At 65.9% G+C, this 14,623-nt stretch overlaps 2 protein-coding genes across 22 annotated transcripts in view; one reads left to right on the top strand and one right to left on the bottom strand.

Annotated features, from left to right (window-relative positions):
• CARD14 (caspase recruitment domain family member 14) overlaps positions 1–8,243 on the top strand; it is a 29,761-nt gene extending 21,518 nt beyond the window's left edge. For 14 of the 18 annotated variants that reach the window (XM_036222167.1, XM_036222169.1, XM_036222168.1 and 11 more), the window contains 5 exons: positions 758–884; positions 1,188–1,425; positions 2,337–2,400; positions 3,004–3,118; positions 3,914–5,579. In XM_036222167.1, coding sequence (XP_036078060.1) covers positions 758–884; positions 1,188–1,425; positions 2,337–2,400; positions 3,004–3,118; positions 3,914–4,572 — 1,203 coding nt within the window. In that variant the 3' untranslated portion in view covers positions 4,573–5,579. Of the gene's footprint in view, positions 1–757; positions 885–1,187; positions 1,426–2,336; positions 2,401–3,003; positions 3,801–3,913; positions 5,586–6,540; positions 6,657–7,207 lie in introns of those variants that run through there. The other 4 variants (XM_036222174.1, XM_036222175.1, XR_004951260.1 and 1 more) reach the window with 4 other exon arrangements.
• On the bottom strand, positions 8,213–14,542 carry SGSH (N-sulfoglucosamine sulfohydrolase). Of its 4 annotated transcripts, XM_016143294.2 has the most exons (8): positions 14,432–14,542; positions 13,162–13,322; positions 11,968–12,073; positions 11,574–11,724; positions 11,119–11,275; positions 10,697–10,778; positions 9,926–10,129; positions 8,213–9,551 (listed from the first exon to the last, which is right to left on the bottom strand). In XM_016143294.2, exons 1-8 carry the CDS (start codon positions 14,526–14,528, stop codon positions 8,992–8,994), a joined length of 1,518 nt encoding a protein of 505 aa, XP_015998780.2. In that variant the 5' UTR covers positions 14,529–14,542; the 3' UTR covers positions 8,213–8,991. The 4 variants fall into 4 exon arrangements, with proteins under 4 accessions (XP_015998780.2, XP_015998783.2, XP_036078070.1 ...); XM_016143297.2 differs by lacking the exon at positions 13,162–13,322 and having other exon boundaries at positions 14,432–14,510; XM_036222177.1 differs by having other exon boundaries at positions 11,968–13,794; positions 14,432–14,474.
• Positions 14,543–14,623: the final 81 nt, after the last annotated feature.

Consider the following 14,623-nt stretch of genomic DNA (forward strand, 5'->3'; position numbering starts at 1 on the left):
GGCGTGCGGAGAGGCCAGGCCCCTTGGTCTGCGGCCCTGTGACCCCGTGGGCTTCTCTGAATGGGTGTCCATGTGCCAAGCCACGTCCCCCTGTCTCGAACGATCCCAAATCAAGCTCCTGGTGAAAGTGTCATCCTCTGGCCCCCACTCCACACGGCACGGAAGCCCTTCCTCACGTTTCAAACAGCCAGCGGTCCCGTCAGGATTCTCAGTGATGGGCTTATGTGACGTTACAGCCCCGTAAAGAGTTTTGGAGAGATGGTCCTGACCCAAGTGGGGCCAATTTAAATGTAGCTACTAAAGTACATCTTTGTCTTCTTCTTAGTATAAAAGTACATACTTCCCTAAACTTAAAGCAACACAAGGCACAAACAGAGCGGAACGTGAGCTCTCACAGCTGGGGGCGGGCGGGGCGGGGCTGCACGGTGCCCGCTGGGTGGAGGCCGGGACCCCCAGGAGGGCCCTGAACACCAGGCTGGGAAATCCTGCTCCAGAATGCTCTAGAACAGAGGCCCATTTTGCAGAGCAGAAACTCGGCGGTGATCTTGGTATGTGGTGTGCTGGGGAACGGTTGCCGGCTGACTCGTGGGGTGGGAAGGTGTGTAGCTTGGAGGGCCTGAATTAAGGTGTCCTCACACGGGGCGTGGGACAAAGGCCTTGATGGGCGCGTGGGTTCTACTGTGGGGTGCACGCTACACCCGGACTTCGGCCGCGGACTCCTGGTGGACAGAGGCCAACCCTTCTCATCTGCCCCCAGGTGGATTATGAGGCGACAGGGGCCTCCTTCAAGGCTGCGCTGGAGGGCGCGACCCTGGAACAGGCCGTGGGACTTCTCGGGAGGGTGAACGGCTTCTGCTGCCTGTCCGTGAAGGTCAACGTGGAGGGTACACACCCCCCAGCGGGAGCACCCCTTGCGTCTTGCCCAGCCACCTAGTCCCATCTCTGTGGGCCCCCCTGGCCATGCCAGCGTCAGCTCCGTGGCCCACCCCAGAGCCAGGCTGCGCCCCGACTCTGCAGAGGCCCGCGGGGCAGCTGGGGACCTCCCACCCACTGAGCCCGCACCTTGGCTCCAGAGACCATGCAGCGGGGGTGGCCGGGCTCCTTCTCTCTCTCCTCCTTTCACATTCCAGATCCTTCCTCCTGTGGCATCACTGCCCGGGCTTATCTGCCTTCTTGTCCCGGATCAGGTTATAAGAAGCTGGTCCAGGACCTGGAGGCCAAAGTGGCTACCTCGGGGGACTCCTTCTATATCCGGGTCAACCTGGCCCTGGAGGGGCAGGCAGAGGGGGAGCTGCAGGTACACTGCAATGACATCCTGCACGTCACTGACACCCTGTGCCAGGGCCGAGGCTGCTGGCAGGCCCACCGCGTCGGTCCGTACAGCACGAGGGACATGGAGCGAGGCGCCATCCCCAGCTACTCGCGGTGAGTGCTGGCCCGGGGCGCCGTGCCTCCCGGAGCGGGCGGGGGCCCTGGGGCGACGTCCCGGCCCTGCTCGGCACGGAGGACCCCCCCGCCCAGGGAGGACGGTGCTCTCCCGGGGCCCCGCCTGGCCCTGCTCGGCACGGAGGACCCCCCCGCCCAGGGAGGAGGGTGCTCTCCCGGGGCCCCGCCCGGCCCTGCTCGGCACGGAGGACGCCCCCGCCCAGGGAGGAGGGTGCTCTCCCGGGCCCCGAACACGTGCAGCGCCCCGTGCGCCGCCTGCCAGCTTCACTGCTCGGGCGAGTGTGTTCGTGAAAAGACGGGGCCCTCAGTTCTGGATTGTTCCGGAGCACTCAAGACCAAGCTCCCTGACCTCAGCACTGTTGGCATTTGGGGCCGGCCCCCCCTCTGTCAGGAGCTGTCCTGGGCACAGTGGGACAGCACCCCTGTCCCCCTGCCCCCAGCTATGACAGCCTAGAGTGTCTGCAGAGATGGCAGCGTCCCCTGGAGGCAGGGTGACCAGTCACACCGGAGCTTGGTGCCAGCTTGGGGAGCCCTTGGTCCTGGGACAGGGACAGAGTTCCCGCCCCCGCTGAGAACCGCGGCCTGGATCAGCCATGGCGCCTCTTGGGCTTTGCCAAGCCGGCGTGCCCTGGAGCTCAGCTCAGCAGGAGCAGGAGCAGGAGGCCCGAGACTGTGCCCCCACGTGCTCCCGGCCCCCACCCAGGCCCACACCCTGTCACCTCAGAAGTCCAGCTGGTGACTGCAGGGGGCTGAGGCTGCGTGGGTGTTTAAACGCCCCGGGGACTGCCGTGGTGCAGGGTGGGAGCTGCTGTGGGCAGGGCAGGTGTTTGGGGTGCGGGGGGCCACCTCCCCTCCAGCACTTGCAGCGGGCTGGGCTGTCCTCTGTGCAGGGCTCAGCAGCTGCTCGTCGCCCTCATCCAGGACATGGCCCAGCCGCGCACCACTGCCCACAAGGTGAGGTGGCCTGCCAGCGGCCCGGATCCTGGCTGCGGGCCCCGTGCGGGCCCCACCTCGCTCCCTGCCTCCCCTCCTCCGGGTCACATTCCTGCGGGAGGGGGCGCCCAGTCCAGCCCTCCTTTGTTAGAGGGTCCCAGCCCCATCCTGGGTGGGCTGGAAGAGAGGTGGGGGCTGGCCAGGGTCCCGCATGGAGCGGCACGCTACTGACATGTGGAGGTGACCCCATGTCCCCTCCATGGGCCCCTGTAGACTTCACCAGGGCCACACCCTGCACCTGGCCTGCGGGCTCTCCTAGCCTGAGCAAACAGGCCACGGGCAAGGCGCTAGAGTGGCTCCGGGCTTTCAGCAGGGGTGGGTGGCTGTGGGGGCCACCGCTGTTCCTTCCTGCCTGATGCAGCCACTGCGGACACCCTGCTGGGGGGCTCTGCCCGAGGACCCTCTCCTGCTCCCCTCACCTCCCCCCTGAAATGGCCTGGGCCTCCCGCTGGTTCAGTGGGCACAGCCCACAGGTCCAGGGAGCACCTTGGGTTCCTCGCGGGGCGGACACCAGGCCCCCGGCCCTGTGTGGGCTCTGACAGCTCCTCATCCCTTCTGCTCCAGCAGTCCCCCGGGGGACCACAGAGGCTGGTCCGCATCGTCAGCGTGGACAGAACCAAGGCCAGCCCCCTGTGCGCATCCTCCGACGGGGCCCAGTCGGACCCCAGCAGGCCGGAAGGTGAGGCAGGCGGGGCCGCGGGCTGGTCAGCTCGGCCAGCGAGCTGCCGGTCCCCGGGGCCAGGGCCGGTCTTGTAAGAAGCAGAACTGATGTCTCCATACCACACGACCGTGCTGTCCTCCCTCCCGTGACCTGCCTGGTGGGAGTCCGGAGCCACCGGCACAGTCAGGGGACAGCAGGGCCCTCAGGATGGCAACAGTGGGGCAGTGCCCAGCGCCCAGCGCCGCACAGACCCGTGGAGCCCGCGGGCCGCGCTGGGGCGGTTGGTGTGGGCACCAGGCTGGGACCAGAGGTCAGCACGGCACGCGCCCCGGGCGGGGGGAAGTGTGCGTGGAAGTGGACGCAGAGGAAGCTAAACCGATTGGCATTTACTTCCTCTTCTTGGAAGCTTTTTTTTTGGTGCATAAAGAGGACTGTTGAAAACGGAGCACAGGGAGGGAGGGAGGCGCGGGGCTGCGCGGGAGGCCGGCCACAGGGAGGGTGGAGGCTGCCCAGCAGGAGGAGAGCCGGCTGCTTCTGTCCGCCCTGCGCCCTGCGCCCTGTGGGCCGAGAAGCAGCGGTCAAACCACAGCTGCAAAGTTGGACCAAGAGGACTCTCAGGCTCCGCGATTGAAGGGACCGCCCAGCCGGGGTGGTGTGGACCCTGGGTCCGCGTGCTGGGCCCGGTGTGACCCGTATTCCTGTAGGTGCCAGGGCTGTGGGCGGGCACAACAGTCCGTCCTGGGGAGCAGCCCAGGAGAGCCGACGGGCGGGGGCCGGCCGCCTGCCACTGGCTGCTGTCGCTGTCCTCCGCAGGCCCCTCCGCCAGCTGCTTCTGGGCCGAGAGCTGCGTCACCCTGGTGCCCTACACGCTGATGCACCCTCGCAGGCCCAGCCGGCCCCGGCCCGTGCTCTTCGTTCCCAGGCTGCTCGGGAAGATCCTGAGTGAGAAGCTGTGCCTCCTCCAAGGGTTTAAGAAATGCCAAGCAGGTGTGCTGCCACCAGGGAGCCCCAGCTGTCGTCAGGAGGTGGGGCTCGGCCTTGGCAGACGCCGTATCTGCTTTCTGCGGAGCAGTGACGCTTTCCGGGCGAGTGGTCACAGACGGCCACAAACTGGGCTGCCCGCAACGACAGACGCGCTCTCCTGGTTCTGGGGCTGGCGGTCCGGAAGCCAGGCGCCCGCAGCCCGCATGCCCGCAGGGAGCAGGGGGAGGGCTCCCCCTCGCCCTCCGGCTCTGCCGGCCGCCAGCGCCCTTGGCTTTCCGTGGCCGTGCGTCTCTCTTCCTCGTCACTTAGCCTTCTCCCGCGTGCGTCTCCGTCCTGGCAGGGAACCGGTCTTTGCGTTGGGCCCCCACATGCAGCAGGCATGTCACCTGACCGCTCATGCCCACGAAGACCCCATTTCCAAATACAGTCGCACCCCGAGGCTCCTGGGGGACACTGTTCGCTCCGGTGCAGTTACCGCTTGTATGTAGCTGGGTGGTCGCGCCGAAGGGTGCCGTCCGCCCACCGCAGGCTGCTTGGCAGAGTTCCGGAGACACACTGGCCCCGGTCTGAGCGTCTTCCCGCTGCGGGAGGGGTGGTCCCCTGGCCGGGCGCAGCAGCGAGGCGCCTGTCGGCACCTCCTTTCTCACCCCCGACACTGGTTGATGGTGTTCGGGCACCTACGAGCCGTCTGCACTGGGGCCCCCGCGAGCTGGGGCCACTTTGGATAGGGGAGGCCAGGCAGTGGGTATGTGCAGTTCTGTCAGGGAGGGGAGACCCGGGGGGTCAGAACCCAGAGAAGCTGTTTGGGGAGGAAGGCAGAGTGGGGGTACATTTAAGCAGGTTTATTCAGGGCAGGTCTCAGCCTTGGCACTGTGACATTTGTGTGGGACCGTCCTGTGCACTGTAGGAGGTTCAGTGACATCCCCGGCCTCAACCCACTAGATGCCAGTAGCCCCCTGCCCCTCAGCTGTGACAACCAAAATGTCTCCAGACATTGCCAAGTGCCCTTTGGAAGCCACACTGCCCCGGCTGAGGACCAGTGATTTAAAGCATTGAAGGGATTTCTAGGTGTCAGAAGTTGGACACGAATGTTTGGAGCTTGGGGAGTGACGGAGGAGGGGTTTGTCTGTCTACACCTGTCTGTCCAGCTATCCATCCTTTCTTCCACCGCTCTCCCCTCCCTCCCATGCCCCACGCCCAGGCACGAATGGAGCACCTGCCGGGCCCATGGCTTAGGGTGAACGTGGCAGGCACGGCCCCGGATAGGAAGGCCAGGGCTGTGAAGAGGACGCGCTTCCCCCAGCGGGCGGGTGTCCGCGGGGCGGGGGTGGACAGCACGGGGCTGGGCGTGTGACCTGCCTGTCCGCTGTCACTGGCAGAGTATTTGAGCCAGGAGGAGTACGATGCCTCCAGCCAGAGAGGAGACATCGTGCAGGAGCAGGAGGCGTCTGGAGGCCACTGCTGGGTGACACGGCCCGCCGTGGAGCTCCTCATGGACAAGGTGAGTGGCGGGGCTGGGGGCTGCCCTGGGGGCCTGGGGACTCCCATCTCCAGAGCAGGGTGCCAGGGTAGGCAGGAAGGACAGCCCGTGACATCTGAGGGACGCTGGGACCTGCGGCCCCACCCCCGACGGCCCAGGCTGGCGCTCGGCTTATTCTGGCGTGGTGTTCAGAACGGCGCGGAAGGACCAAGGCCTGTCTCCATTCAGGGCCCCTGTGACCCTCGGCGGGTCTCCTTGAGCCTGTGCCCTCAATGCAGGAGGCATTTGATGACATTTGTTCATTGAATAAACGAAATGCAGACATTACTCCGTGTTTTAGGGCTTAAACGAATACACGAAAGGCAGCTCGCTGTGACCGAAGGTTTCCTATCAATGCGAAACAGCCGGGCCCAGCGGAAAGCAGGCCGGGCGCCCCTCCTCCCCACCCCGCAGCCGGCGGAGGGGCCGCAGCCACCTGGCCCTTGCGGGATCAGCCCTCGAGAGGCTCCCTCAGCCTGGCTTGCGGTCCTTAGCCTTACCCGGTGAAAAGCCAAGTAGACAGAAACTCTTCTTGTCACTGTAGTTCTTTTTCAACCACGGTAACGTCGGTTCCTAGCACCGTGTTTCTGCAGCGTAGCTCACGTCCGTGCGCGCCGGAGCCACGCGCCGTGGAAGCCCGGCTTCCGCCCGGCCGCATGTGCGCTCCGCCCCCTCCCCCGTGGCACCCGCCATTCTGGCCCCTGTGTCTGAGTTTGTCGTCTCTCTGTTTTGTTTGTTCACTTTTTAAATGTTCCATGTAGGAGTGAAATCATGGCCTTTGTCCTCCATCAGACCTGCTTCCCTCAGCCTGGCCCCTCGGGGCGGGCCCGGGCCGTGCGGAGCTGCCCCCGCGTCCCTCCAGCGTCGCTGCCGGCATGGCCGTTCGCTTCCTCCGCGGCTGCAGGTCTTGCCTCACCCGTTCCTCCCCCCCCCCCAGAACACCCACGCCCTCCTGGACGTCCGGCTGGACAGCATCCGCGCGCTGCACGCCATGGAGATCTTCCCCATCATCGTCCACGTCTCCGTGAACGAGAAGGCAGCAAAGAGACTCAGGTAGGTGGCCCCTGGCGCTGGCGTGGGTTTGGGCCAGGGCTGTGGCTCTCGTGAGGCCCATGTGCCCCTGGCACTCACGACACGTGTCCAGGAACCAACTCACCCCACGCCAGGCCCTTGAAGTGTCACAGGGCCGTTTGTCCACAACTCAGGGACAAAGCTCCCGCTGGCCTCCCCCGAGACACAGTCCGAGGAGAGCGAGGCGAGAACCTGGAGCGGCCCTACCTCGCTAAGGCCACCTGTTTGCCAGGGGCACACGAGGACAGCCATCTGTGGCAGGCAGGGACCAACGCTAAAAACCACACCCAGGCGGATGGCCAGGGCCAAGCCCAGACGTCCTGTGGCCCCCTTTTGACTTGACAGTTGAAGTCGTAAACCAGACAAAACCTGTCTCCCATCGGCATAGTCATCAGGGGCCCCAAGTTACATCTTCTTCACAAGGACCCCTCGAAACCAGCCACCTGCGTCCAGGGGCATTTGGCCACCTCCCTGGGCTGTGCACGGTGCAGCGCCCCACCCCCAGCCCACCCTGCCCCGCGTCCACCCCACAGGAAGCCCCTGCAGCGGCTCGGCGCCTCGGAGGAGCAGCTGCTGGACACCAGCAGGCAGGAGGAGGCCGAGCTGGACAAAGCGCCCTGTCTGTGCGGCAGCCTGGCCCCCGACGGCTGGAGCGACCTGGACACGCTGCTCAGCTGTGTCCGCTTCGCCATTGCAGATGAGCAGAAGAAGGTCGTGTGGACGGAGCAGAGCCCCCGCTGACGCCCGAGTCCTCTCCCAGGCCGTGGGCACCTCTGTGTCCCCGCTGCTGCAGCCTGTGCGTGGAGCTCAGGGCCCCGCAGGCGCAGCTCTGGGGTGATGGCCATCAAGCCAGTCCTCGGGGGCTCCCCTGCCCCTGGGGTCTGACCTCGAATCTGCGCCGCATGCAGGCCACACACCTGCTCGCCGCTCCGTGCGGACTGCCTCACCTCAGCAGGGCTCGCCGTGTCTGAATTGGACGCCTCGAGATATTTCCACGATGGGGGCGTCTTCTGCCCTCTCCCCAGGCCTGTCGCCCAGATGCGGGGACCCAAGCACTGCACTTTCCATCTTCATTTCAGTGGATCAGAAGGCTCGCCACAAACCCACTGCGAGGCAGGGCCGGCCCTGCACAGAGCTCACGCACAAAGCCACCTGCGCCGGGACCCTGGGTGGCTTTTCCTGGCTTCCGGTGGCCGAGGAGCCTCAGTAACTCATCCATAGACTGTTTACCAGTTAATATCATCTCCGAGCGATGGCAACAGTTATTTCCAGTGGGTTTGCACGTGGCAGCCGCCCTACCTGGCCCTGGACCTGTGGGGGCGTCCCGGAGAGGCCTCACGCAGACACCTCTGCATGGTGCCAGCTGGGCCCCCAGAGAATGGGGGCCCCTGCCCGGCCGTCTCTACTCCCCTTGGCGCCCCCCATGGCTTTGCCCCCCCACTGCCAGCCTGAATGTCATCCTGACGGCAGTGCCCGATGAGGGTGCCCCAGGACACGGGTGGCATTGCTGTGAGCAAGTTCAGAAACAGACTCTGGTGTGTTTTGCTAAAATAAAAGGCTTTTACAGTGCTCTGGCCTGGGGCTCTCTCCCCACACCCCTGGAATGGAGTGGGTGGGGAAGGAGGGGTGACAGGAGCCACCCACTCGGGGAGGAAGCCCCCCCTTTCTGGGTTTTCGCAGGCAGAGCTGCTCCCGTGCGGGCAAGGTGGCCCTGGATCATTCCAGGAGTGTCTGTGCCACAGACCCTGGTGTTCCTCTAGGAGGGTGAGCCCCGCCCGAGAACGGGGTCTGCACCCTGGGCGTTCAAAGAGAAGGACCAGCTTCGCCCACAGACCACAGGATCCAACTCGTTAGCTGGGAGCCAGCCACCAACCGGGGGCCTGGCGGGGACCCGGCCCGCAGGTCTGGAGCCTGGCCGTGGGCTGTTCCCAGGCTCCGCGGGACCAGGCTGTTAGCGGCCAGTGCCGCGTGCCACGTGCAGTGCGGTTTGGACTCAGCGGCGCCTGGAGGCCATCTCCTCTTGGGACGGGCACGGGACATTGGTGGTTCCGAAGAATGAAGAGGGTCTCGAGGCCCAGGTCCAGCCCCTCCTCCTGGAGGCCGCCAACCCAGCCCCAGAGAATAAGACCCCTTATCCAGACCACCCTCAGCTGTCACGGGCCAGGGACAGCAGTGTGCTCTACCGCGGGGGGAGCGGCCGGGGCACATACCCCGGACCCCGCTCCAGACAGAGGCAGGAAGGACGCCAGCCTGGGGCAGGGGGCAGCCCTCCTCGGAGGGGACTCAGGAAGGGCTGCGGTCGCTGGCCCAGGGGCCGTCACAGCTCGTTGTGCAGGGGCCGGCACTGGGGGGACAGCCGCTCCTCCAGGACCCCGTCGGGGGCGCACACCCAGGGGTCGTGCGTGTCCCACTGCCACTTGGCCAGCTGGGCCCGCAGCAGTTCCAGCACCGCGGCGTAGCGTGGGTCGGCGGCCAGGTTCCGCGTCTCGTGGGGGTCCCGGCTCCGGTCGTAGAGCTCCCAGCGCTCGCGGTAGTAGTAGCGATGCAGGTCCTTGTACCAGTGCGTGGGCCGGCCGGCCGTGGTGCGGCCCAGCAGGTCCTGGAAGGTGGGCGACACGTAGAAGTCCTGGTCGATGGGGAAGGGCATCTTGAAGTGGAGGTTGTGCACGAGGCGGAAGCCCTGGTGCTGCACCGAGCGCATGGGGTAGGACATGGTGACCTCGTGGAGGCTCTGGCTGCCGAAGACGGTGGCCCACGGCGGCTCCGCCTCCAGCGCCGGCAGGAGGGACCGGCCAGTGAGCCGGACGGGCTTGGAGCCGAAGATGGCGTAGTGGGGGTAGGGGACGGAGAACCAGTCCAAGATGGTGGGCGTGAGATCTGCAGGGGAGGCGGCGGTCAGCGCGGGCGCCCGGGGTTTGAGGCCGGGGTGGGGGCCACCCACAGGGTGGTGCGCCCCGCCCTGCTGCCTCACTGCTGCGGGCCACCGTCCCTCCAGCGGCGTGACCAGAGGCCCCAGTCCCGTGACCTTCGGGGTCCCTCTAAGACCCTTCGGGCTCCGAGGGCGCCCCACGCCCCTCGCTGGGCTCGCCAATCCCCGCGCAGGCCCTGTGGCCCTGGCCACACACTTCACCTGAGCCTCGCGCTTGCGTTTGTAGAAGGGGTGGCGCCCCTCCCCGCCCCAGGCGGTGTGAGCGGTGGTCCCCCCGACTTGCCGCCTCCGCACCCCTTCCCCGTGAGCTGCAGGGCCATACCTAGGAGGCTCACGTAGGCCTCGCTGACCTGGCCCCAGCGTCCTGGGTGCTCTGGGGACGACACCAGCAGGGGCTCAGCAGTGCCCGGCCAGTACAGGTTGGTCCTGCCACTGGGGAAGGGAACCCCGTTGTCGGATGTGAAGATCACCAGCGTGTCGTTCAGCACGCCGGCCGCCTGCAGCTCCTGGAGCACGAGTCCGATGCCTGCGGTGGGCGGGGGGAGGGGCTCAGCCGTGGACCCCGCAGCGGCGTGCACGCGGCCCCCCTCACCCAGCCGCGGACCCCTGCACCCTCTTCTCCTTAAATCGCCCTGCCCATCCTCCCCACCAGCCCAGGCCTCTCGCCCAGCCCCCCGCCCAGCACCCTGTCCCGGAGCTGGCCTAGCATGCCCTCCGCCTGAGCCCTCCCCTCCAGGAGCGCCGGCCACCCCTTGGCACCGTCCACCCAGAACCAGTGGACGTGGCCTTTTTGGGAAAGAGGGTCTTTGCAGATGTGATCATTGCTGATCCCTAGGTGAGATCACCCTGAAACACCGAGGAGGGCCCTACAGCCAACGAGTGTCCTCATAAGAGGAGAAAAGCTGACACACCGAGAAGGCCACACGTCTGGAGAGGCAGAGACGTGGGACCACCAGGGGCTGGAGGCGGCGAGGAAGGACTCCGCCCTCAAGGCCCCCGGAACACGGCCCTGCCACTGCCGTGATTCAGACTTCCGGCCCAGGGTGGGGGCCCAGCTGCGGCACACCCCACGGCCCAGGCTCCCTGAGCCCACCTTGGTCCATCCGGCCGATGGTGGTGTACTGAGCAGCCAGGTCAGCTCGGGCGGCTGGAGTGTCGGGAATGAAGTAAGGCACCTGGGGGACAGGGGGGTGGGAGTCAGAGCTAGAACAGGTGGGCTGGGGAAACGGGTGGCCACTCCTTACACTGGGAGAGGACGGCGTACAGGGCCCCCTCCCAGGGCCTGAAGCCATCTTCCCTCCGGTGAGGGGGTCAGCCCCGAGATCCACAGTTCTGGACACGTCACGCCACCTCTTCACGCCCCTCTCTGCAGGCCCCACGGACGAGGACCTGGACGCCATGAGTCAGCCGGTCTGTTCCAAGTCACAGGCCTGCGACCAGGGCTTCCAGCCCGCGGGAGGGGCACAGATCCGCACATTTACAAGGCGGAGGAGGAAGGGTGGGCGGGCCCCCTACCAGCACATCCTGCGGGCCATAGGCCTGGGGCGTCCAGTCCGGGATCCGGCCCATGCCACTCTCTCCATTGCCGAACTTCTCGCAGAAGGTCCCGTACTGGGGCTGGGAGTGCCCGCAGCGGTGGGGGTCATGGAAGGCAACGTAGAGGAAGAAGGGCCTGTGTGTGGGGGTGAATGCTGAGGTCGCCGTGGTGACGCACCGCCCGGCCTTGCCCTGGGAAGGGAGGGGACACCCCTCGTGGCTTTGCCTCCTCCCCACCCCTGAAGTCTCCTATGATCCTCAGTGCCTCGATTTCCCCATGTTCTCTCTTCCTCTGGCCAGAGTAACTTGAGTCTTGAGAAGCTTCTTCCCCACTCCTGTTTAGTCATCCCAAACGGAGACTCTGGGATGTGCGTCCATGGTAACTGACGTCTGGCCGAGGAAGGGAGGCAGAGGGGCGGGTGCCGCTGTCCTACCTGTTGTCCTGAGTCTGCAGGAATTCCCGGACCAGCAGCTTGATTCTAGTGATATTCCGCCCTACCTGGAGGACGGAGCCATTCTCCTCCGTGTACGCAAAGTCGAAGGGGTACACCGTCTCCGGCCCCACGTGCTTCTTCCCAATGATGCCTGGAGGCGAGAGACCCGCCCAGAACCCCTGGCGTCACCCATGCCCTCTGCTCCCTTCTGCCCCCTCTGCGCCTACCCCTTCCCCCCCAGCAAAGGCAGCCCAGGGCCCTTGTTCTCAGTAGCAGGAGCCCCAGGTCCCTGGGGACAAGTGCTCCAGCTGAGTGTGGCCCAGGATGAGGCCCCACCCCTCTGGGGCAGGGAGGAAGCTGCCACGCTGTCCCCACGTGGCACCAGGCCCCTCACCTGTGCGGACGCCCGCTTGGTGGAGCAGCAGCGGCAGGCTCCGCACCCCGTCGAAGGAGTTGAAGTGGTGGACGCCTTGGTGCAGGCCGTACATCCCGTTCTGGTGCTGCGGCGGCCACGGGTGAGGCGGGCTGGGGCTCCCGCTCCCCCATCATCTCCCCGCCCTCTGGGGCCCCGCCTGGGACCCCAGGTGGCTAGCACCCAGGGAGATTGTCTCCCTTCTCACTCCCCGCCCGACAGGCCCATGGTCCCTCCCGTAGGACGTGAGCGGGAAATACAGCAGACCGGGAGGGAGTGCGCCGATTCCAGGGGGGCTCGTGTCCTTCTCGCTGCTTCTCTGTACTCTATCGAGAGTAAGCACCTGTGCTCGCCCCGGCTCACGGTGGCATCGGGCGCAACGGCCAAGGGCGGAAGCCACCCAAGTGGCCCTGGACAGATGATGGGCGAACAAAATGTGCTATGTCTAGACGACGGACTATCACGCAGCCTTGAAAAGGAACGAAGCACTGACATATGCCGCAGCGGGGCGAACCTTGGGGACGTCACGCCGAGAGAAATCAGCCAGTCACAAAAGGACAGATGCTGTGCACTCCTGCTCGCGTAAGTGCCAAGAGGAGCCGAATCCACAGAAACAGACAGTAGGGTGAGGTTACCAGGGGCTGGGGGACGGGGTGGGGGGCGAGGGTCTAATGGGGACAGAGTGTCTGTTTGGGAGGATGGGAGAGTCCTGGAGATGGGACAGTGGTGACAGCTGCACAACAGCGTGAATGTGCCTAATGCCACTGCTGGAAACTTTTACGTGTGTGCCTCTCAGCACAGTAAAGACAGAGCAAATGCCTTAAACGGCAGCTCCCCTGCCGTGCGAGCCCCCAGGACAAACGTCCTAACAGGAGTTAACGCCTCATTAAGTGCTTGCTGTACACGTGAATTATGAACTGGCCGATCCCATAATGACCCTGTGAGCGAGGGATAACGACGACCCCATTTGACAGGTGGAGTGACAGGTGCGCGAAGGTAAGTGATCTGCATGGTCGCACAGAGCGGTGCGGCAGGGCTCACGCGTGGCAAGTCGGAGCCCCCAGCCTGCACTTGGACTTGGCTGAGAGTAGGGGAGACAGGATGGGTGCACCCCAGGGGAGACCAGGGAGGGGACTCCCCCTTGCCGTGCCCTGCACCTGCCCGTGCGGCCCTCACCTGGGGCAGGCCGGTGAGGAGGCTGGCGCGGCTGGGAGAGCAGCTGCTGACGGAGGTGAAGGCATTGCGGAAGACCAGGCTGCGGCGGGCCAGCGCGTCCAGGTGGGGGGTGGCGATGGCGCTGTTGTTGTAGGCGCCACTCTCAAAGCCTCCGTCATCGGCTGAGGAAGGTGGGGGACACAGTGGGCAGAGGGGGCTCGGCTCAGGGGAGCCACGTGTGGGAGGGAGATCAGGGTACTGCTGCCGCGGCCTGGGCCAGCGATGCTGGGCAGGGGTGCCGCCTGGGGGACATCATGCCCGGGAAGGCATGACACCCAGGCAGGTGTGACACCGGGTGGGCATTCTGCGAGTGGGCACAGTGTTCGGCAGGCACAAGTGAGTGGGAATGTGGGAAGCAATCAGGCATGCACGAAACCGGGTGAGCATTCAGCAGGCAGGTGTGAAACACAGGTGGGCAGGGTACTCGGGCGGGCATGACACTCGGGTGGGCATGTTAGTGGACAGGTGTGACCGGGCGGACAGTGCACAAGGATGTGGGTCCATGCGCAGATTCTCGACCTGTGTCCCTGGGAGAGGGGGAGTTGACAGGAGCCCCTCAGTGGAGAGCTGTTTATGTTAAACTAGCTGAAGGGCCTGGCCAGAGACCACAGAGTTAATTGGAGCGGGTAACCCTGGCAGAGGGCCAGACCTCAAAAGAGGAAAGAACCAGGTTGTCTTGTGACAGCCTGGCTGGTCACCGGAGTGAGAAGTCCTGTGAACGGCAGAGCACTAGAGGAACTTGGGGTGTCTGGGACGGGATGGGGTTCGGGGGAGAAGGGCTGACCCACAGATCTCTGGGGAGTCTGTAAGACCGCTAGGGAGGAGATGAGAGCCCCAGGGCACTCTGGCTGGCCTCTGGGGACCTGGGCGCCAGCCTGCCTCTCTTCTGGCATCCCCTCTGGGCTCTGTGGACCCCTGAGCTCTGGAAAGTGCCCAGCCTCGCGAGCTGGGGGCCCCACATGGTTAGCTGGGCCTCTGGGCACGGAAGGGGGTGCAGGGTCAGAGCCGGCGGCAGGGGCGGGGTGCTGAATCGCTGGGCCGCCCTGCCTTCCTCTCCAAGGAGGCTCCCATGAGGGGAGACGGGTAGGGAACAGCAGTGGAGCTTCCGGGAACCCTGGGGTCAACACTGACCGGTGCTGGGGAGGGGCGAGTAGCCGCCTTTGCGAGCGACAACAGGTGGCCGTGAAGGGCAGTGCCCCGCGTGGCGGCGCGTCGGCGGGAGCGCACTCACCCAAGATCAGCAGCACGTTTCGGGAGCGCGCCCGGTGCGCGCGGCAGAGCCCCAGGGCGAGCAGCAGCGCCCAGCGGAGCAGCCCGGGGCAGAGCATGGCGGCGGCTCCGGGCCCCGCCCCGCCCCGGTCACGTGCGCGCCGGGCCCCGCCCCTCCCAGGTCACGTGCGCGCCGGGCCCCGCCCCTGTTCGC

This window comes from Rousettus aegyptiacus, unplaced genomic scaffold (assembly GCF_014176215.1).
Source record: "Rousettus aegyptiacus isolate mRouAeg1 unplaced genomic scaffold, mRouAeg1.p scaffold_m13_p_6, whole genome shotgun sequence".
NCBI lineage: Eukaryota > Metazoa > Chordata > Mammalia > Chiroptera > Pteropodidae > Rousettus > Rousettus aegyptiacus.